Here is a 25,231-nt window from a genome sequence, read left to right as displayed (position 1 = left end):
TCAATCTCCTGCGAAGTTTATTGGTAATTCAACTGACTGTGATTTGTTAGAATCCCCAAAGGCTTTGTAAGCCTCTTCAAAAGTAAAGATATTTATAAATTTCTTACATTTTTTTTACCTACTTCCTGTTGTCCTATCATGAATAGTCTGACAGACTGGAATGTTTACAAAGGAAGTTTAACTGTCCCAAAGCACAGTTAATTACAGATAAATAATGACCAATTCGGGGTGTAAATGCTTCTTTCTTAGGGACAGGTTGGTTAGATGGGCTATCATAAAATTTTCATTGAAAACTAGTATATATATTTTACTGAGATTCTCTTTGTCTGATGTATAAAGTTTTTCTATGATCTGAATTATTTAGGTATGTCAAAAAAAGCAAAAACCCATCAGAGAGTGCAGATATTCCTCCAGTTTGGAGTTAATGCAGGTTTCATTTGCAGCACTATGATCAACTCATGAATGGTTCTGTCTTTTCACTATGAATCAGACTTCAAATCATTTTCACAGTTCAAATACACTAAGGCGTGCAGGAATGTAGTCGCCATGGTAATCCTCATCCACAGGCACCAGCCCCTCCTCCTTCCTCTTCGCATCCCTTGGCCTCTCTCCCCCTCCCGTCTGTCTCACCGTCCAATACACAGACACCAGACAATGGCTTCTGCTCCCATCATGCTTTGCAGAAGGAAACAGGAAGAAGAGACACATAGCCAGCCGCCAGCAGTGTGTGAAGGAGGATAGGAGCAAACAGAGTGATGGTGAATGAGGAGGCACCACACGTGGAGGCATGGCTGATGTCACCTTCAGGACACACTCAAGCTGCTGCTTCCTTGGTAAGTTGAAGTCCTTTTTGTCCTATTTTCTAAGAGAATTCATGCAGTGGCATGAAGGCAGGGTAGCAGATCTACAGACAGATGGGTGCAGCCGGTGGATTTAAAGCCACAGAGATGTAATCCTCTCAGACGAAACAGGATAAGGGGGTATTGGGGGGGAGTCATTTGAGATACTAAGATAAAGGTGATGGAAAAGGCCGGTGGAAGCACACACATCTTCTTTTTAAGTGTTGTTTTCAAACAGGAAATAACACCCCTGCTTTGTGCTTGGGGTTTCAGCGGTATATTACAATTACGGTATGATGCAATCTTTACCATGACTTAGTACATTAGAAAATTACAAAGAAGTCATTTGCCCTTTCTCTGACAATGTTGGCATTCATGTAGCAATCTTAGACAAACCCACTCGCTTTCACATACAGAGACCGTCTCACATGCAGCCCTTTTCAGTTTTATTCATTCAGATGACTTGTTTTATTCATGACACTTTAACACTGACGCTCCTCTCAGTCATGTTTTATCTGAAGGCTAAACATCACAGATGAAAGCAATTATTTTTTCATGAAATATTTTTAAAAAATTGATTAAATGTGAAAGTAATAAGTTAAACAAAAACATCTTTATAGATTAGGTCAAAATATATTCATTTAAATATTTTGCTGTTGTTTTTCTTAATTGGCTCTTGTATTGTCATTTAAGTATCCATAAGGTCTGATTAACTGCTCTGACCAACAGAAATTAAATTCAGTTTATTTATATAGCACTAATTCACAACGCATGTCATCTCAAGGCACTTTACAGTTCACCAGATCATACAGTCAAATTGATTCAAAGTTTTCTATCTAAGGAAAACCAGTTGATGGCATCGACTCATTGACTCGAATGCAATCCCTCACACTAAGCATGCTTGTAGCGACAGTGGAGAGGAAAAACTCCCTTTAACAGGAAGAAACCTCCAGCAGAACCAGGCTCAGTGTGAGCGGCCATCTGCCAAGGTTGACTGGGATTCAAGGAGACAGAAGCAGAGATACAAAAAGCAGCTGTAAAAGGTAGCCCCATCCAGGAAACACACAGCCAGGCAGACAAGCTCTGAGCCAGCTCCTATGTTGAGGATGAAGAGAGCAATTCCAGCCAGTCACAGTCAAAGAAACACTTGAAAAACAGGCTAATCTCCAACATCTATAAACAAAGGTGTTGATGGCAGCAGCACAGCTGATATTTCTCTCCAGGATGGTGTCATATCCAAACAGGAACAGACGAGTTGAAGCTACTATGAGAAAAAGCAGAGAGAGCATAACATTAGAGATTGAACTAACAGATTCTGCAGAGTAGGAGAATAGAGATAGAATAAAGCAAAATGATGAAATAGGGGTCTCTATGTCCTCCAGAAGTTTAAGCCTATAGCATCATAACTATGGAGATGCATCAAGATAACCTGAGCCACTCTATAAGCTTTATCAAAAAAGGAAGTTTTATGCCTACCCTTAAAAGTAGACAGGGTGTCTGCCTCAAGGACTAAAACTGGTTCTACAGGAGAGGAGCCTGATAACTAAAAGATCTGCCTCCCATTCTACTTTTAGAAATTCTAGGAACCACTAGTAAACCTACAGATTGAGAGCAAAGTGTTCTGTTAGGAACATAAGGAACAATCAGATCTCTGATATAAGATGGAGCTTGGCCATTTAAGGTTTTATATGTGAGAAGGAGGGTTTTAAATTCTATTCTTGATTTAACAGGAAGCCAATGAAGAGAAGCCAGGATAGGAGAGATATGATCTCTGTTTTTAATTTTTATCATTTTGGATCAGCTTTTGGCATTTTGGATCAGCTAAAGGCTTTTAACTACAGTTAACGGACTTCCTGATAGTAAAGAACTACAATAGTCCAGCCTTGAAGTAACAAATGGATGGACTAGTTTCTCAGCATCACCCCTGGACAGGATATTTTTAATTTTTGCAATATTGCGCAGATGAACGAAGGAAATTCTAGAGACCTGTTTGATATGGGATTTAAATGACTGGTCCCGATCAAAAACAACACCAAGATTTTTTACTTTATTATCTGAAATCAGTTTAATCCCATCCAAATTAAGTGACTGAATAATCAGCTTCTTTTTCACAGACTCTGGTCCAAAGACTTTAACTTCTGTTATGTCTGCAGAAAGTTAAGATTCATCCAGGTTTTATGTCATCGGGACATGCCTGTAATCTATGTAATGGGTTAGCTTCATCTGGATTTATACACAGATATAGCTGGGTATCATTAGCATAACAGTGAAAATTAATCCCATGCTGTCTAATAACTCTACGTATTGGGAGAATATATATAGTAAAGAGAAATGGTCCTAGCACTGATCCCTGTGGTACTCCACAGGTAACCTTTGAGCATGAGGAAGATTTGACATTAACGTGAAAAAACTGAAATCTATCAGATAAGATAAGATTTAAACCAATCTAGTGCTGTTCCTTTTTCCAACAAAATATTCAAGTCTTTCTAAGAGAATATTATGATAAACTGTATCAAATGCAGCACTGAGATCTAACAGGGAAAGAACAGATACAAGTCCATTTACTGAGGCCATGAGAATATCATTGGTGACTTTAACAAGAGCTGTTTCAGTGCTATGATGAGCTCTAAAGCCAGACTGAAACTCTTCAAAAAGTTCATTATGGTGTAAGTGATCACACACTTGTTTGGCAACTACTTTCTCAAGAATATCAGATAAGAAAGGAAGATTGGATATAGGTCTAAAATTGACCAAGTCATCTGGGTCAAGAGACGGTTTCTTAAGCAAAGGCTTAATTACAGCAACCTTAAAAAGCCTTGGGTACATATCATTGTAACAGTGATAGATTAATCACATCTAAAATGGAGGAGGAGATCAAAGGGGATACCCCCTTAAATAACCTGGTTGGAACTGGATCTAACATACAATTTCAAGGATTAGATGAGGACAATAGTTTTGCTAACTTTGAAAGTTCAACTGGATCAAAGCAGTCTAAACCTGGTTCAGATTCCATGACTACCTCAAATGCTGCCTCACCTTCCAGAGATAAACCAATTGTAGATAGAGGAGTGCAAAGGATCCTATTTTTAATAAGATCAATCTTATTTATAAAGCATCCCATAAAATCATTACTGCTAAGAGCAGGTGGAATGGACGGTTCAACAGAGCTATGGCTCTGGGTGAGTTTGACAACTGTATTAAAAAGATATCTAGGTTTATTCTTATTCTCCTTCTTCTATTAATGAGGAGAAATATGCTGCTCTTGTTTTACAAAGGGTCCTCTTATACAGCAGTAAACAATTTTTCTAGACTAGATAGGATTCCAGTGGGCCTGTGGAGCGTGATTTTATCTCCAGTTTCCAAGCATTTTGCTTCAAAGTGCTCTGCATTAAAACAAGGAGCCAGCTTACTATTTTTTTACTTTTTTCATTTTTAAAGGGGCTGCATTGTCTATGGCAGTACACAGAGATCTAGCAACCCCATCAACAAACTCTTCAACCTGTGAAGGGGAATAAACTAAGCTTTTGTACTCTGCAGCACTGCACAGCGACACAGAGGAGAGAGATTAATTAAAGTGGTTAAGATACATGATTTTGCTTTTCCATCTCTATTTACAACCTGCATGGATTTACAAACTAAATAAAAGCTTCAAACTTAAAGGCAACTCAGTGACTTTAATGTGTTATTTCTATTTTTGTGAATATACTTCGAGTTCATTGTTGGAAAATACTTAAGACTCAGGTAGCAGTTTACCTGCCAGAAGGAAATCAGAAGCAGATTCAAAATTACTTTATTAATCCCTTGCAGGAAATATTTTAAAAGACACAAATGTAATAAAAGGTTCTCTCCGGGTACTCCGGCTTCCTCCCACAGTCCAAAAAACATGACTGTTAGGTTAATTGGCTTCTCTAAATTCTCCTTAGGTGTGAGTGTGTGTGTGTGAATGGTTGTTTGTCCTGTTTGTCTCTGTGTTGCCCTGCGATGGACTGGCGGCCTGTCCAGGGTGTACCCTGCCTCTCGCCCATTGACTGCACCAGCACCCCTCACGACCCCAACTCGGACAAGCGTGTCAGATAATGGATGGATGGATAAAATTTAATAAAAGTAGTAAAATACAAGCGCCTATAATAATGCAACGGAGTTGACGCATACACACTAACAAGACGTCCCTCTCAAGACAAGAGGAGCTAAAATGAAGTGTTTCATTATTAAGGAAATTATTTTGTTAAAATTCCAAACCCAATTAAACTAAAAACAGTGACAACAGTTAACAACACTTACAGTCAAAAATGCCATATCTAGCTATAAGAGACATACACAGGAGATTTCCTATTGTAATCACAGCAACAAATGGTGTTTTTTGGTCCATTACATAAATCATTAATAAAATACATTATTGTTTTTCATTGTAAAATTAGAAAACAATGAAGAAAAGCATATAGATTCTAAGTATTTTTTTTACAGAACATATCATAAAAAGAAGGAGCCCAAGGAGTTATCTCTGAGGAACACTGCTGGCAATAAAGAGAGGAGTTAAAAACTGATTTTATTAGGGAGCCATGAAAGAAAACAAACTGGTTGATATACTGGAGATACCACTAAAAGGTTAGAGAATATATAGAACAATTGGGGAGCTTTATGTTAAAAATATACCATGCTATTCACAGATCTTTTATCGTGATTAAGGCTATTAAAATAAATATGGTTTGAATTTAACAAAATAAGAGGAGACATTTTATTTCTATAAAGATTTGTTATTTCACTTCTTCTGAATTAGTAACTAATTTTTCTTGAAGATTTGTTCCATGTTCTGATGTGAGGTTTTTAGCTGACGTTGAGCAGCTTGTAATCATGACGGGGTAAGGCAACTTTAATTGAACGCGATATTGTGTCGTCCTTCAAAGTGATGGGAGGCCATACTATTTTTGTTGGGTAAATTAACTCTGTCAATAAAATTGTTTAGGCTGTCAGAGACAGCGGGTAGATAAATGTCTTAAATGTCACAAAATGAGATCAAGAACGGCTAATTAGATTTGAATGGTGGTAGGTTGACATTAAATGGAAACAAATCTAATGCTATTAAAAAGGAGTTAAAGCAGAGCAGGAGACGAGTCCAGGAAATGTCCTTTATGGTGTCCAAGGAAGTCAACAAATTTCTTTGTTCCATTGCTTAACAATAATATCCTGTAACAGTCTTATGTTGTCCTTGATAAGTGTATTATACTTAAAAAGCCGTTAAAATCAAGTCGAAAAAGACAAAGGTTTTCCTATTTTAGACATTTTTTTAATTAATATTTTTATATAAAAATCACAAATATCAAAAAGAAATATGGAAGCTGGCTTCTTTAACTTATTTAAACCTTAAAGATTAAATGTATTAGAAATATGAGTAGATTTGTTTCTGTTGGGTTAAGAATCCAGAAGTTCACAAACAATGTGGAAGAAAATGTAGTACTTTAAGCAATAATTTACTTTGTTTAATGCTATATACTACTTCCAAATCAGCAAATCATATCCCTAAAAAAATAAAAAATTAAGTTCATGGAAGAAAAAAATTATTTAAAAGATCTGCACAGACATTTACACAGTTGACAACAGCAATGTTTAAAGGTTTTGTAAACAGAAAAAAGATCAATCTAAATGTTCAAATTTGACTAATGGCTGTTAGGCTACAGTGTATGTTCACAGGAGGAAAAACAACAGAACCTGTCATTCTAGTAAGAAAGTGTTGCTCTTTATATCAGGAAACGACAGAGTGGCATCCAGGGATCAACTGTCATCCCAACCTTTACACACTATCAATAAGCTAAGCATAAATAGTCCACAAAAACAATAAGACACTTGAAATTGGGGATATTATAATTAAGGTTTTCGCTTTAAACATTCCATATAGGTTTTGCAAAAGAATGAATATATGGAAAGAACCCCATAGCCATTTACTTATGTTGGAATATGTAATGACTCAGAACAGAGGGACCCAGTATTCAGACTAAACAGACAGTCGAATAATTTTAAAAGCATTTATTTAAACTGGCATATCTGAATAGCAAGGGCTAGGATGTCTGAGGCAGGAAACTCTGGTTAACAAGTGCGGTCCATGCCCAGAGAACGAGGTAGGATCCAGGATGCCAACAAGATGCAGTGGGCACCGCCCAGAGTGTCATAGATGCTGCACCCTGGAGAACAAGCAGGAGTCCGAAGCCAGATTAGACAAACAGATCAGAACAGGAACAGGCAGGCTCAGAGATCCAGGAGTCCAAAGACAATTCAGGCAAGTCGTTCAGATGTGAACAGGCATGCTCAGTGGTTTAGAGGCAGAAAAGGTCAGGATCAGGAAACCAGAAACACCAAAGAACTCTAAAATCACTTTCACCACTGGCTAGAGAAAACTAGATTAATCTGGCCCTGGTGAGCAGTGATTAGAAACTGGGAAGAGTTAGACAGGTGAATGGAATTAATAATTAAAGCAGTCATCAGTGCCATGATCATGACAGAAGATGTGTAATGCTGCTATGCGTAAACCTTACTAAAATGAAAAGGCATAAGGGACAGTTTGTAGTACCATTTTAAATTAAAATGTGATGTAATCTGTCAGAAGACAAAATATTGTTATTAATTTCTTATTTCTGCAGCCAGCAAAATTATCTCACTGACTTATAAAGATGAAAAAAGTTCCCAAAACATGAAATCATCCTTCTGTCATGGACATATCAGACCTCAGTCCCATTAAAAGCTTTCAAAAAGGGGATTGCATAAAGAATGCATTAACAACCAAATAGTTAATGACTGTGCCAGCAATGATTTGGGGTATAAACAAATCTGAAGAGCCTCCAACAAAAGATGACTTTACCTCCTCCTCATTTTAAGTAATAATTACTAACTGACCAATTCAACTGCCCCAAATGTGTCTACTATCAAAACCCAGAGACCTTAGCTCATTTGTTTTTATGTAAGTGACCAAATTTGCCACTAGGTGGAAATGACATTACATGACATGACATTTTAAAAACTTCTGAAACCGCAGCATTTAATTCAGGTGGTGTGACAGTGGCAGCAAAAACATCCCACTTTAGACAGCTCTGACATTAAAAAACTTGAATCTTTCTCTTCGTTGAGCCTGTTAATGGTTGAACTTGCTGCAGTAATACTCAGCTCTGTGCAAACAGCCCCTTTCAAGCACTGCTGCACTCATCTTATAGAAGGTTTTGAAGCAGATGTCGCATAAGTTACACCAGAGATGTAATCATCGATTCAGTAAAATCATTTCAGGATTAGTCACTTTTTTATTTCATTAGTCAAATATTTCATAAACCATAGGCACAGTGGAAACCATGTGTTTACATACAGAAGACTTAACTTTTTTGGTCTTGTAGGACTCAATAATGACTCCTCTCACAGCTTAAGCCTGGATCTGCTTTTCTTATGGAGCGATTACATTTATTTCTAAATTAAATGTGTCCATCAATGGCAAAGAGACCTCATCTCTTTCAGGAAAAAAAATTATCATGGTTACAAATTATCATGGTGTTTAAACATGCATACAATAAAAGAAAAAAGAAAAAAGATTGTGGCACTTTCATGCATCTGGATATTATACAATAGAATGAACCAGACGGATTTTTTTTTATATTATTAATTATTATTATTATTTAAATATTTTGTTTTCAAGAGTTCCAACCTTTAACTTAAATGTTGGGAATTAACTGATCAGAAGCTTACAAAAGTTTGACATTTTCATCTGGGCTTTGCTAAAACTATAAAAAAAGTAATCTTAGCAAATGTATGCCACAGCTTTTGAAGAAAAAAACAACAGATTTGCAACAATAAATCCAATCACTCTAACATTTAGCAAGCAGTATAATAGTTCTGGTCATCACAACTGACCTAAAACTGGGAAATTCTGGTTTGATTTTACAGACCGTGAGAAAAATGTTCCTTTTGACAAACTGCACATTTAAGAAAGACTGAATAAAAACATTGGATAAGTAAAATATAATTTAAAATATTATTTAAAATGACTATCCAAAATCAAAAGTCAATCACCTTTGAATGACAAATTAAATGACTAATTAACCACTACATGCTTATTTTTGTGTAATACAAACCCCCCTTTTCTCATATTCGCATTAACTAATTAAAACAAATACATAAAATAGTCTAGTCTGTTTATATAACCCAAGTTACCACCTCACTGATAGTTTGGTTTATCTTCTGTTTGCTATGTAATCCATTTGCACACAGGATGTATTTAAACAGTACAACAAGTTGACACACCATCGTTTTTTTTTCTCTTTTCTGCAATCACTATTGCCGACCCAAACATCCAAGAGGAAAGATAAACACCGTCATCCAGTAAAAAATTGACTTGATTTAACCTCTTCTCTAAAGCCACACATGTAAAACATAAGGTCACACCCACTCCCAGAGATCAAGCCAATAGGAAGCGGGGTAAGGGTGAGCAAAGGACTGTTCTTATCTTGATATAAGTCCTGCAAGAGATCATGCCCTCATCTACAGAGCCTGAATGCTTGGATGACAAAGCAGCTGCAGAAGTCACGCAGAGAGATAAACAATAAGAAAAGGGCTTTTAAAAAAGGGGCTTCCAGCTGTTTTACAACAATTTAAAAAAAGGAAAACTTCTGGTCGTCCATGAGACAGTGACATTGCAAGTGAGTACATCATTAAGAAGTTTATTTTCCAAGATTATCTTGTTTTACTTTTTCCAGATTTAAGTCATCGTGGTCTTAAAGAAAGCAAATCAAAGGAGGAACTATTACTCTGACTGCCACACTGAACCAGTCTTCATCATTGTTTAACATTTTTACCTGACACCTTGTTTATCTCAGAATTTTAAATAATGGCAATAAATTATGCCTTTGAACCTAGAGGCTAATAAAATGACACACTAAAATGCTTGATTTCTCAACCTATGACTATAATGAATAATAGCACCGTTATTAATCTTCCCTTAGGAATGCCGTTGTCAAGGTCAGAATCAAGACCAGAGATAAAAACTAACAGCTCTGAAGCCAAATGTTTCTGTTGCTGCGATACACATACACACAAATATATATATATATATATATATATATATATATATATATATATATATATATATATATATATATATATATATATATATATATATATATATATATATATATATATATATATATATAGATAGATATATAGATAGATATATAGATATATCTATCTATATATATAACACATTTTTAACCATATATATGGTTAAAAATGTGTTTTATTTTAATCTCTGCATGCTCCACAAGTTGTTTAAATGTTCTTTGTTATCCCTTATTAAAAAGACAGGATCTACTCGTGGATTTATTTACTGAGCTGCAGCAGGGTTTTGTCAGGTGGTAAAAGAAGGAGAGCAGTGATTAGAGATGGACAGAAAAACAGCTTTAAAAAGCTGCTTCGACTGTTATTCTGAGCTGACAATTGGATAATTTTTTTTTGCTTGGTCCCTATAGACCCTCTATATGATTGCAGCAGTGATCAGGAGTTGATAAAAACTATTTTTAAGCTGTCTGTGAGGGGGGAAATACCTTACTAAAGTAATATAGTTCATTGAAAAGGAGCATTATTTGTCTGTGATTTCTTCTGTCGTATAAAAATGTCAGAGAAGATTTATAAGGCACGTTTAAAAAGGAGTGCAATGTTTCGGCGTCTTCAAAGAGAACATTTCTGAGCAGTCCATCAGCTCAATGGTAGTATTCATACAGAGCATGATTTAAACATGGTAAAAATGGGAATACAAATTTATTTCCTGATTAAACTACTCTGTAGTTTACTTAAAGTATACAAAGAAATTAGTCCTCCTTGGTTTACATCATATCAGTTCCTGCATTGCCTCAGGAAGTCCAAATCAAAGCACATACCAGTGTGGTGATGGCCCAAGCTGATTACATGTCAGAGAGCTTTATGGTTTCTGACACATGGCCTGTGCTGCTGCTGCTTAACATAAAACCATTTCTAACCTTGTTACCCTAAATAGCGTATAACTAATCACAAGTTTCATTCATGAGATTCTTGCATGTGCCAATCACTTGATCAAGGGAGCTTTGACAATTTGTAGGATTTAAGGGTCGTAAAATAAAAATAAAAAATTAAAAAAAAAGCTCTCCTCGTTAAAAGATTTTCTGTTAAAACCCTCAAAACCAACAAGGAGACAAAATGCTAAGCAAATAAATGTCTCACAGATATTTTACTAACAGCCGACTGAAAGTTTTACCACAACCAGTGTTATATTTGGCAGTTTTTTTTTTTTTTTAAGTGACTTCCATCCAGAACCAGAATTTATTTTCATTTTGGTAAACCTTTTGTTTATCCACAGTTTTGATATTTTAGCCTTTTTTGCTTACACACAAGCTGATTCTGAATTAGACAAATCATACCTCCTAGCACCTTACTCTAGCTCCTATTTCTTTACCTTTTATGAGATGAACAGTAAGAACACTATTATGGGTAGGAAAGGAAATTTGGACTGCTGTGCCAAATCTGAAGAGCCTTTAGCTTCGAGGATGTCATTATGGCTCAGAAACACATACAGATTTAAAAAAGTCTAAGAGCTTTCTAAAGAAAAGAGCTTTCTAAAAAAAAAAATGACACGATGCCATTATAAAACTCAAAAAATGCAAAGATATGTACATTTGCCTATGTCACACAAAGCACATTTAAAAGAATGGTTTACTTTTTCAGCTCAGTGAGGTGCACTGTACGTATATTACCTGTCTGGATTATAAATACTGCATATTTGTACCATTTATATTTAATGCTCTGAACCTCCATAACAATGCGTTTTTTTGCACCATCTTTTTTTCTCACACTCTTTGCATTTGATCACCGCTGCACTTTATGGAATGGAAATGTTCTGAAAGCTGTACAAAACGATACACTTTGTGTGTACAAAATGACAATAAAAGTTTCTGAGTATCTAAGTCTAAGTCAGTCGTGCAAAGGATTGTGGGCAACTGTATAGCTCCTTTGAAGTGGTAAGGAAAATAAGGAAGTCTGTATGCTACATGAAATATTAATAAAAAGCATCCTCCCGCTTTTCCTACCTCCTTCCTCACAGCCACTATTCAGACAGCACTTATCGTGGTATCTGCTGACGAACTTCAGGTTTGGCTTTTTTGCACCAGTCTGACTATAGCTTAACTAGGATGAGTTTTTGTTTAACATTATCTCACTGTCAAAGGCACCTAATCGTATAACAAAAATGATATGTTGAGCTAAAAGCTTCTAAAACCAATTTAGAAAAAAAGACATTTCTTAGTTAACTTGGCTTTTAGTTTGCTATGTTTAGAGCCAACCAACAACAACAATGCTTAATCATCCCAATAACTGAATATCTGAAAGTATTATTTATATATTTTCTATTATTAAGTGAATGCATGTCTATATTAATCATATAATATGCATGCATCAACAGAGCCAGGTTTAACTCAATTAAAGTAACTGATTGAAAAATTGCATGTTTTTGATGTGCGTACTAGTGTTTATAAGCACTTCTTAGCTCCGCTGCCTGTTGCTTCTCCAAGGGATCCAGTTTAAAACAGCGTGTGTAAACCCCTATCTGAACAGTGTTTATAAACCCTGTTTTTACTTTATAAGCAATTTCTGTTTGCAAGTCCTGAAATCCCGTGTGCAAATTGTGTTAGCTGTTGTGTTAACAAGCAACACTTAGGAAAGGCAGTTTTACTAACAGCTTTGATGTTTTAATAAACCTTAAATCAAACTTGCGTAACACCTGACAGCAGCAGGATTTATAAACACTGTGTGGTTGTTATTACAACTGCTGCTATCTATGACATCTGACAGAAAAGGCTTATTGCAAGAGTATTTTTTTAATACTTTCAAAGTATTAAAAAATACTCTTGAAATGCTGATTCCCATTGTGCGGAGCAGCAACAACAACTGTTATTATTCATTTTTAGGTTAATACGAACCAAACTACAGTCTCTTTTTAAATAAGGTTATTTTGGTGACGTAAGAAACTGTAGTGTCTGAACCTCACAGGTAATAAAAGAAAAGAAGGGCTTGTTATGCGTTTTCAGAATCATGATTCACCAGTTATTCTGTGATGTTAAAATCATCTAAAAATAGTTTCAATGTAGTTCATTTGGACATTGGCAGAAAATACCACAGAGGCTACTTTACAAGAGCAGCAGAGGAAAGTTCAGACAAATACCAAAATGATGTGAATACCTTAATGTTTATCAGTTCAGTAATGAGCAGTTTTTCTACAGTATTTGGGGCATATAGCCAGACAGTGCCACCCACAGCTGCTTTTCAGTTTGTATTTCTATCCATTTTTAGTTCTGACTTCTTGGCCAGCATTTTTTTTTAGGGTTGCTTTGCAGTCCTTATATAGATATTCTGTTAGTTTTCTCATTGCTTTTGCATACTTGCTTTTAACTCAGCCCAAACCTAGATATCAAAACAAAGAATGTCAGCGCAGAGTACAGCATCTTTAGTTTGCTTTAATCAATATAAAAAAATCCTCAAAATGGCAAAAAAGGACTTTATATTCACGGATGATTTGACTACTTTTATATATCCCTCAATGGGTCTAGCTCAGGAAGATGGAGAGGTCTTTCTACTTATCAGTGATACTAACTTCTATTCACATAAAGCAATTTAAGTCTTTGCTCACCCTTGGTCTTTTGTCTTTCACCAAGGATACGACTGCACAGTTAATGTGTAATCCTGATTGAATCTTAACCTTGGGGGGGTTTTACCGTATGAATTGGCATAAAATATTTAGATAAATGATATAAGACAGTGACTCACTACATTTTCAGAAAATGCTTGTTTTCAAACAATGTGAAGTATGTAAAACATCCTCTGGCGTTTTGTTTCGGTTTTTAATGTCAGAGGAATTTGGATTTTAGTGTTTTGTATTGTTTGGGGTGGAGTTCGTAATTTAACCCATCATAATTTTTGATTGGAGTTGAATGTGGTCAAAGGTGGCGTGGATATACAGTTTAGCTTGAAATGATTTACCATTAAACTCTGACATAGAATTACCTTTACTATATCAGCAACCTTTGGTAGGAAAAAAATGACTGGATTTTATTTACATTTTTAACAAAAAGTAACGTGCAGAATTATTATTGCCCTTTTATAAACTTCTCCATTTGGGGGGAAATCCAATGTTTTATATGATTGCAATTAGTCCAAGCTATTTTAAAGCATCCTAATTATCTAGATTTATTGGGAACAGCTGATTGAGTTAACAGGTGAAAAGAGCAGCTCTTTGAAGTAGATTTATGGACAATCATACTGTAGCTGAGACAGACGAGCTGAGGACCTGGGATTGTGCATTATGGGTGCTCACTAATCAAGAAAATGCTACAAGTTCAAATCTAAATGTTTTCAAGTTGGTTGCAGTGCAAAGTATTCTAAAAAGCTAAAAAACAAGATGTTCAGTGAAGTGGAAAATCTATGAGGGGTCGTTCAGAAGACAAAAGTTACACCTCTGCTGGTGAAGAGAATAGTGAAAGAGGTGAAGCATGATCCAAAGATCACGACCACAGCCATGCTGTAGTGAACTGGGCATTAGTGGTGGCAGCGTCTTAAGGCAGCAATCCAATGATTGCAGCACACTCCTGTGTTCCACGGCTGCAGAGCACAGAGGACACCTCTTCTAGATGAGGCACACCTGCATGGCCTTTGTAAACACTTATCTGTGCAAAGAAGACAAATTCTGATCTTAGTTTTTATAATCAGATGAAACAAACATTTAATGTTTTGACCACAATGCTTTATCTTTAATTTTATAGAGGCCTTTAACTCTAAGAACAATCATCCCAACTGTCATGCATGGTGTTTGGAACTTAATAATTTCAAGGATTTTCAGCCAGTACTCTGCAGCGATCCATCAGAAATGGTCAGTCTGCAGAGAAAGACTTCCATGTTCACCACTAGCGGACATATTAATGTGACAACAACCCAAAATGTTGAGGAAATCACTAGCAGAACAAAATATTAACCTTTTGCATTGGCCTGGCCAGGGTCCTGACAAATACAATAAGGGGTGGGGTGGGGGGGTTGGATTCAGGGTCAGAGACCAGGGTAAAAATACCAACTATATATATCATGCTTAATATAGATACAGAAAGCAAAGGCCTTTTAATGATCGTTAAAATACCACATGTATAAATGAAATTAAAATTGGAAGATATTCTTTATCTGCTTCAAGGTCTCTTGTGCATTGTTTTATCTTCTGGGGAACATGTGTTTTATTTCAGATTAAGGAGAAACATTTTTGTTTAAATAAAAGTAACCTGAACTTAAAATGTTCCAGGTGTCTGAAAAATCCCAGACTTAACTGTACTGTGTCCTCACCTCTTCATTATTTATGCTTAAACTGAACTGCTATTTCCACCACTGTCTCTTGGATGGACGTAATATGTTTGTGCATTTTTGTCATCTTATACCAGCCTGCTGTTTTATCTATGTGCTTTGGATATTTGGTCCACACTAGTGCTACTGCCTGGGATCCAACTGTAAATATAACAGAAGCTTTTGCAATAAACTACCAGCAGATCAGCAATTTCTCACACAGTCACACCAGCCCATTTGCCCACATCAGCCTCCTAACGATCATGTTTCAAAGTCAACTAAACTCCCTTTTTCATTCTGATCTTGGATTTGAACTCAGATTGGCTACTAGTGTTGCGCCGATGCCATTTTTTGGCCCCGTTACCGATACCCGATACCTGGCTTTGCAGTATCAGCCGATACCGATACCATAATAATGTAAAATAATAATTGCCATCATGGCTTTGTCAAGCTGCTGCCTACCTTTGTGAAGCAGGAAAAAAATCTAATACAAAGTAAATCCAGTATAATTTTTCAATAAAAAGTTCTACTGGATAATAAAAATAAAAAGTTTTTATTGCCTACCAGGAGTGGGTGACAATAGTTGAATAAACTTATGGCTCTCAAAATGGTATCTGTGCCCTATTTGTTGGTACTCACCGATACCGATACCACCATTTTAGGGCAGTATCGGGGCCCCGTCCGATACTGGTATCGGTATCGGTGCAACACTATTGGCTACAGTTCTTTCAAATGCCTAAATCACAGTAGTTGCTTCTATTTTATTAGCCAATGTGCAGTAACAAGCAACAGAACAGGTGTATCTATCAAAGTGGCCAATGCATGTATGGTTTTATATAGTGTTGCACTTAAGACCAAGTGTAAAGATAATGTAAACAGATATACTATGGTAGGAATCTATCATTAATCCTGTGTTTCTGTGTCAATTCTTTATTTTTGCTCTAGAGGCACAGCTGACAGCCTCTGGACCTTCTCCTGCCTCTCCCCACACTGCCTCCTCCTCCTCTTCGTCAGGACCATGGAGGATGTCTCTCCAGACACAGACACTCCACTGGCTCAACCGCTTCTCTTGGAGCGGCGTGTTCGCCAGCCACAGCCAGCTGTCTCAGTTATTAAATCAAAGCTGAAAAAGGGTTTGACCTGCTCCGGACCAAAGGTCCGATCCACTCTGACAGGGTTCTTCCCTGTGGTGCGCTGGCTGCCAAAATACAAGCTCAAAGAATACATCTGGGGTGATTTGATGTCTGGTATGATTGTTGGTATCATTTTGGTACCGCAGGCCATTGCTTACTGCCTGTTAGCAGGAGTTCCACCCTTATATGGTCTGTACACATCATTTTATGCCAATATTATCTACTTTCTCATGGGGACATCTAGACACGTCTCAGTTGGGATCTTCAGCCTCATGAGCCTCATGGTTGGACAGGTAATAATCATTTGGTGTTGCTTATAAGTGCATAATGCACAGTAATTTATTTAGAAAAAAATCTATCTATTAAAATCTGAATAGCAGCCTGTAAAGAATCGAGATCTATCAATACAGTATTTTAAGGTCGATGCTGATTATTCTATATGTGCTTCAAAATTTTTTTGGTCCGATTTTGAAGCTCTCTATTTAAAACATAAGAACGACACAATCAATTTAAAAAATATATATTCTTTAACAAATAAAACAAAAATATTAACAAGAGAAAACAAATGGGGAAATGCATGCATTTTTGTCATCTTAAAGCATGGCCGGTGTTGATAATAGAAAAAATGCTTATATTCTGTCTCTACCGTACGTTTCCAATGTTTCCAATATGCAGAGCTGTTTAGTCAGACTATTATTAAGTTGTTTTTTTGTGTGTGTGAAATATGATACTACTGTCTGGTTTGTCTAACCTTTAACACATAATGACTACTTGCTGTTAATGCTGTCCATCTAGACGGTGGTTAGAGAAGTTTTCCTGGCTGGATTTGATATGAGTGAGGACTCCACCCCATCTCCTCACGAAGCCTTTAATGACACCAACCAAACATTTAAACCTGAGCTCACCGTGGAGCTGATGGGTATGCAGTTAGGGAAGGATGACTACTCCATCAGCATTGCTGCTAGTGTTACATTCCTGGCTGGTGTCTATCAGGTAAATCATCTTTAAATACATAATCCAGCCTGTATACAAATTTCTTTTTTTTTTCTACAGATACTCTATATATACATCAAAATGAAAACAAATAAATGTAAAACAGAAACACAGTGAAATTAATGTGTTTAAAAGGGAGTTTTTCCTCTCCACTGTCGCTACAAGCATGCTTAGTGTGAGGGATTGCATTCAAGTCAATGAGTCGATGCAATTAACTGGTTTTCCTTAAATATGATCTGGTGAACTGTAAAGTGCCTTGAGATGACATGTGTTGTGAGTTGGTGCTATAGAAATACACTGAAGTGAATTGAATTGTATCTTGTCAAAACCTGAGGTATCACATTGAGTTAGTTTTACTGCAAACCCCATTTTTTATGAATTACTTTGATATCAAACATGAAACATTTCAGTTAAAATCCGACAGTTTGAATCTACTACACTTTTAACATACACCAACAAAACAAATATGTATATACTGTATATACATATATATATATATATATATATATATATATATATATATATATATATATATATATATATATATATATATATATATATATATATATATGTATATATATGTATATATATATGTATATATATGTATACATAACAGAAATATGTTATGATAACCAGTTTAAATATGTTATGTTAACCAGAAACAATTTATGTTAACCAGTTTTAAAATAGTGCTATAATTACAGTAGTTTGCAAAATCTTTTGAAAGATAATTCATTATATTTGAAGTAGACTTGTAATTTTCAAGGGCTTCAAATATTTAATTCAAATTTAAATTATTTTTTCATTCCAAAAAGCGAAATTGGAAGTTACATTACAAAAACTATTTTTCTATAAGATGGTGATGGCTATTGGCTGGAAGTATCATTCTGTAGGAAGGCTAAAGGCAGAAAAACTGAAAACTAATGAGTAGCTTATGGACAAAGGAGAGAAGATGTTATAATAATACCGGTAAATGTGAAAGTGTAAGCTTGGTTTAGTTGCCTTATTCTTTTATAATGATTTACATTTATGACTATGTTAGCAGTGCAGCCAAAAGCCTGTTACAGGTAAACATGCTAAATTGCTCCTCTTCATCTCAATAGATTGTTCGGTGCTTTATCTTACTTTTTCCAAATATATACTTTGTAAAATCTTTAGTTCTTTCATTTCTCGATCTTAAGCTGTAACGATTATTCAGATTAATCAGAATATCTACTCTTATTGCCTTTTCTCTACCCTCTTTCTCCCCCAAACAGATTTTGATGGCTGTGTTTCGGCTTGGATTTGTCTCGGTCTACCTGTCGGCACCCATGCTTGATGGATTTGCCACTGGAGCTTCTTTCACCATCCTGACAGTTCAGGCTAAATACTTGTTGGGTCTAAAGATCCCTCGTCATCAGGGCTATGGGACAGTAGTCGTTACCTGGTTTAACATCTTTGCCAACATTCACAAGACCAACCTATGTGACCTCATCACAAGTGCCATATGCATCTCAATTTTAGGTTATTTGCCTGTATTTGCTTCTTAATATATCAGTTTAAGTCTATTAAATGTTTTTTTTAGCATTGTATAATATGATGTATTTTGTTATAGTGGCTGGGAAGGAGATTCAGGAGCGATACAAGGACCGTCTAAAGATCCCCTTACCTACAGAGCTCGTGGTTGTAGCAGGAGCTACACTTGCCAGCCACTTTGGGGAGTTTAACACCCGTTACCACTCCAGTGTTTCTGGTCACATTCCCACAGGATTTATTCCACCTCAGCTACCAGCATTCAGTATTATGCCACGATTGGCGCTGGATGCCATTCCTTTGGCAATTATTAGGTAATGTTAAACCATCCTAAAAGCATGTTTATGTAATTACATTAAAGTCTAGTTGCGTCTTTACCCTGTCTGAGAGAAAACATACTATACTTAGTGATTTAAGTGGAAAGATTTACAAACACAAATCCAGTCTTATAACCTAAATTTCATATTGCAGGAGTGCTAAAACATAGAATTACTGTTTATGTCAGACATATTAGGGCGTTGGAGAGAGTGAGGCAACACCAGTTTGAAGTCATATCTTTTAATTGATAATGTCTCCAATATACAGTGTTGCCAGGCATATCTTCCACCATTGAATTTCTCCAAAGAGGTTTAAATAAATGTGAGTCCACGATTTGCCTGAGTTCACCTACCAACAGCTACTTTTAGCCCAACGCCTTTTTTCCATTGAACTCAATTGAATCTGAAAAATTTAATTGACATACTTGAAAAGAAACATAGATTTGACATTTAATGGGATTTCTTGCAGTTTTGCATTCACCGTGTCGCTGTCTGAGATGTTCGCAAAGAAACACGGATATACCGTTCGTCCCAATCAAGAGATGGTGGCCATTGGACTCTGTAACGTCGTCCCGTCCTTTTTTCACTGTTTCACCACAAGTGCTGCGCTGGCAAAAACAATGGTGAAGGATTCGACTGGCTGCCAGACTCAGGTGAGTTTCAGACCATGAAAAATAGGGTCAATGTGAATTTGTTTTGTTTTTGTATCGCAATAATGACCAGGCAAGGAAGACTGTTAAATGCAACTACACAGTTTACAGTTGAATGCAGTTATTTAATACATATATAGCTTGGATCAAAATTTTAAGTTTAGGGAAAAAACATTTAGTTCCCATTTGTAATGGTGTTCTTAGGCCTAAAGACTACTCTGTTTTCCAACAGATTCTATACTAGCCGTTATTGTCAAACACCTTAAATTTGGTTTAAATAGAGTACAAGACATATATCTTAGAACTAAAGCCCCTGCTATTTCAAAACTGTATTCCAGCTTTGAGGTTGATTTTGGCAAAGTGAGTTCTTCCTCACAGAGTGGCTTTAGGTTCATGATACTTGATTCACTTCACCTTTTTTACCGACTTCCAGAGTCAATAAACACATTTCACAAAGATGTTAATGTCTGAATAAAACCTGTCTTTCTTTTTAAAACAGTATGAAGGGGTGTAATTTTCATACTATTCAAACTTGCATGTAAGCAGATAAACGTGGTGCATCTAGAAATTAGAAAGTAACAAATTCCTGGAAGTCCACATATTTGTTCCTAATGTCCGGACCAAGAGTTTTTCATAGCTGTAAAGTCTTGTGTTTTGGCCAGGAAAATAAAGCATTTTACCCCTCTTTCCCGCTGTCCTCCTCTATTAGCAGTCCGTTGTAAATGTTCTGTTTTATCATAACATAAAACTATATATATTTAAAAAAGTGATCTGCCTCTCCAAACAGAACTGTTGCTAGCATCGCAAGTCTCACAAATTCTGATCTACTCATTGTAGTTTGCAGTGGTCTGACAAGTGTTTATTTTAGATTTCTTTTGCAGTAACTCTCCCCTGACCTTGAGAGAGCAAGCCACTTTTTTCCATTCAAGAACTATGGACTCAGACCCAGAGGAGCTTCATTCAGGTCCCTTTGCATTCAATTGTAAACCGCCGCAGCACATACTGTAGGTCCTGGCAGGATAAAGCCAACAGAAGAAGCAATACAAAATCTGCTGGTTCTCAAACCAGACATCCTCCAGCCCTTGTTTATGCCCAGAAATTAAGTCCATAAAAGTTATAAACAGGACCAGTGACTGAGAGAAGCCTTGCCAGACTACAGTATGCACAGAGAATAGGTCCAGCTTCATGCTAGCAATGTGGACTAAACTCCTGCTCTGCTCGAACAGTTAACAAATGGCTCTTAGTAAATGGCTCCTGAATCTGTCTACCTTGAGTGCCCCCCACAGGACACCATGTTGGACAGAGTCAATTGCCCTCTCCAGGTCCAGGTTTGGCAAACTCCCATAAGAACCATGCACAGGGTGTAGAGCTGGTCCAGTGTTCCACTGCCATGAGGAAAACCACACTTCTCCTCCTGAAGCTGAGGTTCAGCAATCAGCCAGTCTCAGAATTAGTGCCAGAATTTATAATACATGATATTTTTATTTCCACAATCAAAGAATTTATTGCAATTGTATGTTGTTTGCAGCTCTGGTTTCAAATATAAAATCATGTTTTGCTTTGGAATTAATAAAAAAAAACAGAAATGTTCCTCAGCAATTGTCCGGCAAGTGTCATACATTGCAATGTAATATTGCAACTCTTCTTTCATAGCAAAAAGAAAATAATTTTTTTATCTTTTTTTCGGTCTGATATATTTCACCTTTTCCAGGTATCAAGTCTGATCAGTGCCCTTGTGGTCCTTCTGGTGCTCCTCTTCTTTGCCCCATACTTCCAAGCACTTCAGAAATGTGTCCTTGCCTGCATCATCATTGTAAGTCTTCGGGGAGCCCTGAGGAAGTTCAGGGATGTCCCAGCAAAGTGGCGAGCCAGCCGAATGGACGCCATTGTTTGGCTGGTTGCCATGTCCGCCACAGCTCTGATCAGTGTGGAACTGGGATTACTTGTTGGAGTTATCTTTTCAATGTGCTGCGTCATCTATAAAACCCAGAACCCAAAGGTTAGTAAGCTGACCCTACAACATTGTTCTTGGGTTCCAATTCTAAAGGGTTGGTATTCTGGAACCATAATATGTTTCTGCTCAAATACATCTTAATCAAATTAACACTTTTACATTTGCATACTGTAACTGCTATTATGTTGTATTTTGTTTCAGGTCTCTCTCCTTGGCCAGGTCAATGACAATGATCTGTATGAGGATATTGAGGAGTACAAGAATCTCAAAATGCCATCTCGGGTTAAAATCTTCCGTTTCCAGGCTCCTCTATACTATGCCAATAAGAACTCTTTCCTGAAATCCCTCTATAAAGCTGTGGGAGTTGAACCTTTCTTGGAACTGACTAAGAGAAAAAAGGCTGAGAAAAAGGACAGAGATAACTCCAAAAAGCAAGCTAAGACAAATGGGGAGAAACCCAACTTTGATGTCTTTGTAGGGCTTGTCCAAAAAGAGTTGGAGTTTCACACAATAGTCTTAGACTGCTCAGCAATCCCTTTCATTGACTCAACAGGCATGGGCACTTTTAAAGCTCTAGTTAAAGAGTATAAAGAGATCGGTGTAAGTGTGCTCTTTGCATGCTGCAACACCTCAATCATTGATGTTCTCCAGAAGGGAGAGTGCTTTGGGAAGAATAACAAAGACATAAGCAGTCTGTTGTTTTATACAGTTCATGCCGCTGTTCTTCATGCAAACAGGGCAGCAGAGGAAAGCAAGGCTGAGGACTCTGTGGTGTAAAATAACAGGATAAACCTTTTCCCCCTTTTATATTAAAGCTTACAAATGATTGTAAGCCATAACAAGGATGTATTAGGTAACTTTGAAAGTACACCCAAGAAACCTTGTCCATGAAACATAGAGGGACCAAGAGTAGGAACAGAGTAGAGAATGCATAAGAATTTATAGATATAGGCATTTTTTTGTTTGTTTTATACCCTGGAGTAATAATATTAATTGTTTTTTGGAGCAATTTGAAGGTCCAAAAGGCTGGTTTGTGAAGCCAGCAAACACATATCAAAGTGAAAAATTAATTTCACTTCTTTAAATGTTAAATTCATGTTTTGGACGGAGAAATAATTGAATAATTTCACCAATAGGAATCAAATCTATCAATGTGTTTCAGCACTTGCGCTCTGTTTTTTTGTACATTGTCACAGATTTTAATGTATTACCTATTTAATGGACTAAGCCAGTGGTGGTCTATTTTGTAGCTTTCACCCACAGACTCTCCTCCCTTCCTTTCTGTGCAAGAGAAAGGAAAGGAGCTAAAAGAAAACTAAACACACCAGAGGCTTTATACCCCAGAGAGTGCCTAGGTAATATTTTAGCTGTGAATTGATGTGTTCATCGTTTATATGATGTTGGTCTAGAGGTAGTTTCTAATTGCTTTAGGAAACATAAAAAAAAAAAGCTTTAAAACAGATCCACCGTTCAACACCCTGCAAAAGGTGTTGAAGGGTAGTTTTTCCAACAATTCTTAGGAAAGTTCTTTAAGTAGGCATGAGCGTTTTCATTATGGATTGTTATGTTTTCATAAACAGCGGTGTAAATATAAAAGCTATTTAGAGTGAAAATACCAAGTCCGTATAGGCTTTACTCCACATGTTCAGAGTCCAGACTTGTAATTTACCCTTTCCTGATGTGCTAACTGCCACCTATAAATCATTTGTAAAAGGCTGGTTAAACTCTTCCTGACTATCGGAAGAGGTCAGGAAGAGAAATTTTTACGTGACAAACAAGGACTTTGCTCGTTCTGAGTGAACCCTGCCTTTAGGAAATGGGTCACTGGAGTGCGCTTGTGCTCTTGCCCTGTTCTGAACAGTCAGCTGGAGCTATATAAAAGGGTTCAAGTATTTGATCTCATGGTGCTTTTCAAATGTTTTCTTAAGTTTCTAACTGGAGAGTGCACGGACAGCTGGTGATATCTCACATCATTTGTAGGATCTTTTTATTTTCTTTCTTTAATTCAAAACTTTTGTACCTAGAGAAATAAGCTCAAATCATTGGTTTAAACTGTTGTTTCATATTATCCTTATCCCCTTGAGACCAAGACTGATTATATGTCTAACAGTGCAATGTGAAAAGCCTTTGATGTGATGTAATAAAAACATGATTGAAAATATGAGCCACATTACTTTTTATATCGAGCAAACAGTCAACTATAATCTATAAATTTATTTAAGGAACCACTGTGATTATATTTTTAGACATTTTAGAAGGTATAATTTAAAACTTTTTCAATAAAGCCAATTAGAATTGAGAAAAATGTAATAATTGGTGGTTAAATTAAAATGAGTCTTAAGTGAAACAAGTGTGTGCAGTTTCTTTCATTCATGATTTCAGTTGTCACCTGTGCAGGTTTTATTATGTTGTTTTCTGTTAATGAATGAATTAATAAAATAGAATAAAATAGCAAATTTATTTTTGATAATAAAGGTATTTTGATGCAAAGAATCAGTATGTTTTAGTTTGAATCCAATGTAAGTGTTTTCAGTTGTGAATATAGCATGTTCGAAAGTAAAAAAAAAACAAAAAAAAACAGTAGAGTCCGTTTGGTCATGATCGTCATCTTTTTTGCAATTTCAGAATTTTTCCGTGGACATTTTTTCAAAACCATTATGATCTGCTAACCCGAGAGTTGAAAAATACCAGCAGATCAATCGATCCTAAAACACTTAGAACAATCTATTTAACAGTCAGTCAAATTACACTTAGAGTAACTAGAATCCATTTTTTATCCATTTTGGTGCTCAACTTAAAATGATCCTGTAGTTTGTTACCATGTAATTTGGCTAATTTACAACACTTGTGTTAATTCCTTTGGGGCTTTAGCTTCCCTGGGGCTTTAGATAGGGGGTGGGTTTAACACCTAGGGCATCAGCAGGGGGTAGCAGGCAGAGATCCCTGCCATCACTCCACCACCAAGAGATGTTGGGGTTAAAGGAGCGAAATGTCCACAACTGGTGGTCCCCAGCTGATGACCTAGGGGTGTACAAGGCACATTTGTTCAAGGCACTGGTGGAGGTGTGTCAGGCAGCAATGCCCAGCAGGTAGAACATCACCATTTCTTTTCAATTATATCTTTTTTCTTTATTAATTCTACTATAGCCTATACATAAAACAAGAAAAATGTTAAAGGAGGCGAAATGTAGTTTATTCTGAACGCCCTTGTGATTACATTTTTTTTAAAGAAAAAAAAGTACTTTAATTAATAATTGCAAAAAAATTTAATAGAACTCCGAGTTTCCAAGAAATCAACAAAATGGCCACCAGAGAGTGCTTGTGTAGGACCAGAAAGAGGATAGGATAAAAATAATAAGAATTTTGCTTCATTCAATCTCCTGTCCAGGCAAGAAAACAGTCAAGTACAAGAATGGTCATGGTCACTAGCAAAACAGGCTGAGTAGTGTGAAGCCAGCCTGAC

General features: G+C 36.4%; 1 protein-coding gene across 2 annotated transcripts; it reads left to right on the top strand.

Moving 5' to 3' along the window:
* Window positions 1–681: 681 nt before the first annotated feature.
* Window positions 682–24,115, top strand: slc26a1 (solute carrier family 26 member 1). 2 transcript variants are annotated; one of them, XM_038298972.1, is made up of 8 exons: window positions 682–833; window positions 16,155–16,635; window positions 17,138–17,335; window positions 18,592–18,838; window positions 18,930–19,161; window positions 19,634–19,817; window positions 21,526–21,813; window positions 21,970–24,115. In XM_038298972.1, the coding sequence occupies exons 2-8, from the start codon at window positions 16,228–16,230 to the stop codon at window positions 22,543–22,545; spliced, it is 2,133 nt and encodes a 710-aa protein (XP_038154900.1). In that variant the 5' UTR covers window positions 682–833; window positions 16,155–16,227; the 3' UTR covers window positions 22,546–24,115. The 2 variants fall into 2 exon arrangements, with proteins under 2 accessions (XP_038154900.1, XP_038154899.1); XM_038298971.1 differs by lacking the exon at window positions 682–833 and adding an exon at window positions 9,340–9,508.
* Window positions 24,116–25,231: the final 1,116 nt, after the last annotated feature.

The sequence above is a fragment of the Cyprinodon tularosa genome, unplaced genomic scaffold, assembly GCF_016077235.1.
Source record: "Cyprinodon tularosa strain WSP-4 unplaced genomic scaffold, ASM1607723v1 ctg418, whole genome shotgun sequence".
Taxonomy (NCBI): Eukaryota; Metazoa; Chordata; class Actinopteri; order Cyprinodontiformes; family Cyprinodontidae; genus Cyprinodon; species Cyprinodon tularosa.
Note: the sequence above shows the minus strand (reverse complement) of the source record. Positions and strands in the feature narration are given on the sequence as shown.

Excerpts from the sequence above, each read along its gene's own strand:
- slc26a1 (XM_038298972.1), top strand. The coding sequence starts at position 16,228 with ATGGAGGATGTCTCTCCAGACACAGACACTCCACTGGCTCAACCGCTT. Across the intron at positions 19,818-21,525 it reads CGACTGGCTGCCAGACTCAG|GTATCAAGTCTGATCAGTGC; the intron begins GTGAGTTTCAGA and ends CACCTTTTCCAG. Across the intron at positions 21,814-21,969 it reads ATAAAACCCAGAACCCAAAG|GTCTCTCTCCTTGGCCAGGT; the intron begins GTTAGTAAGCTG and ends ATTTTGTTTCAG.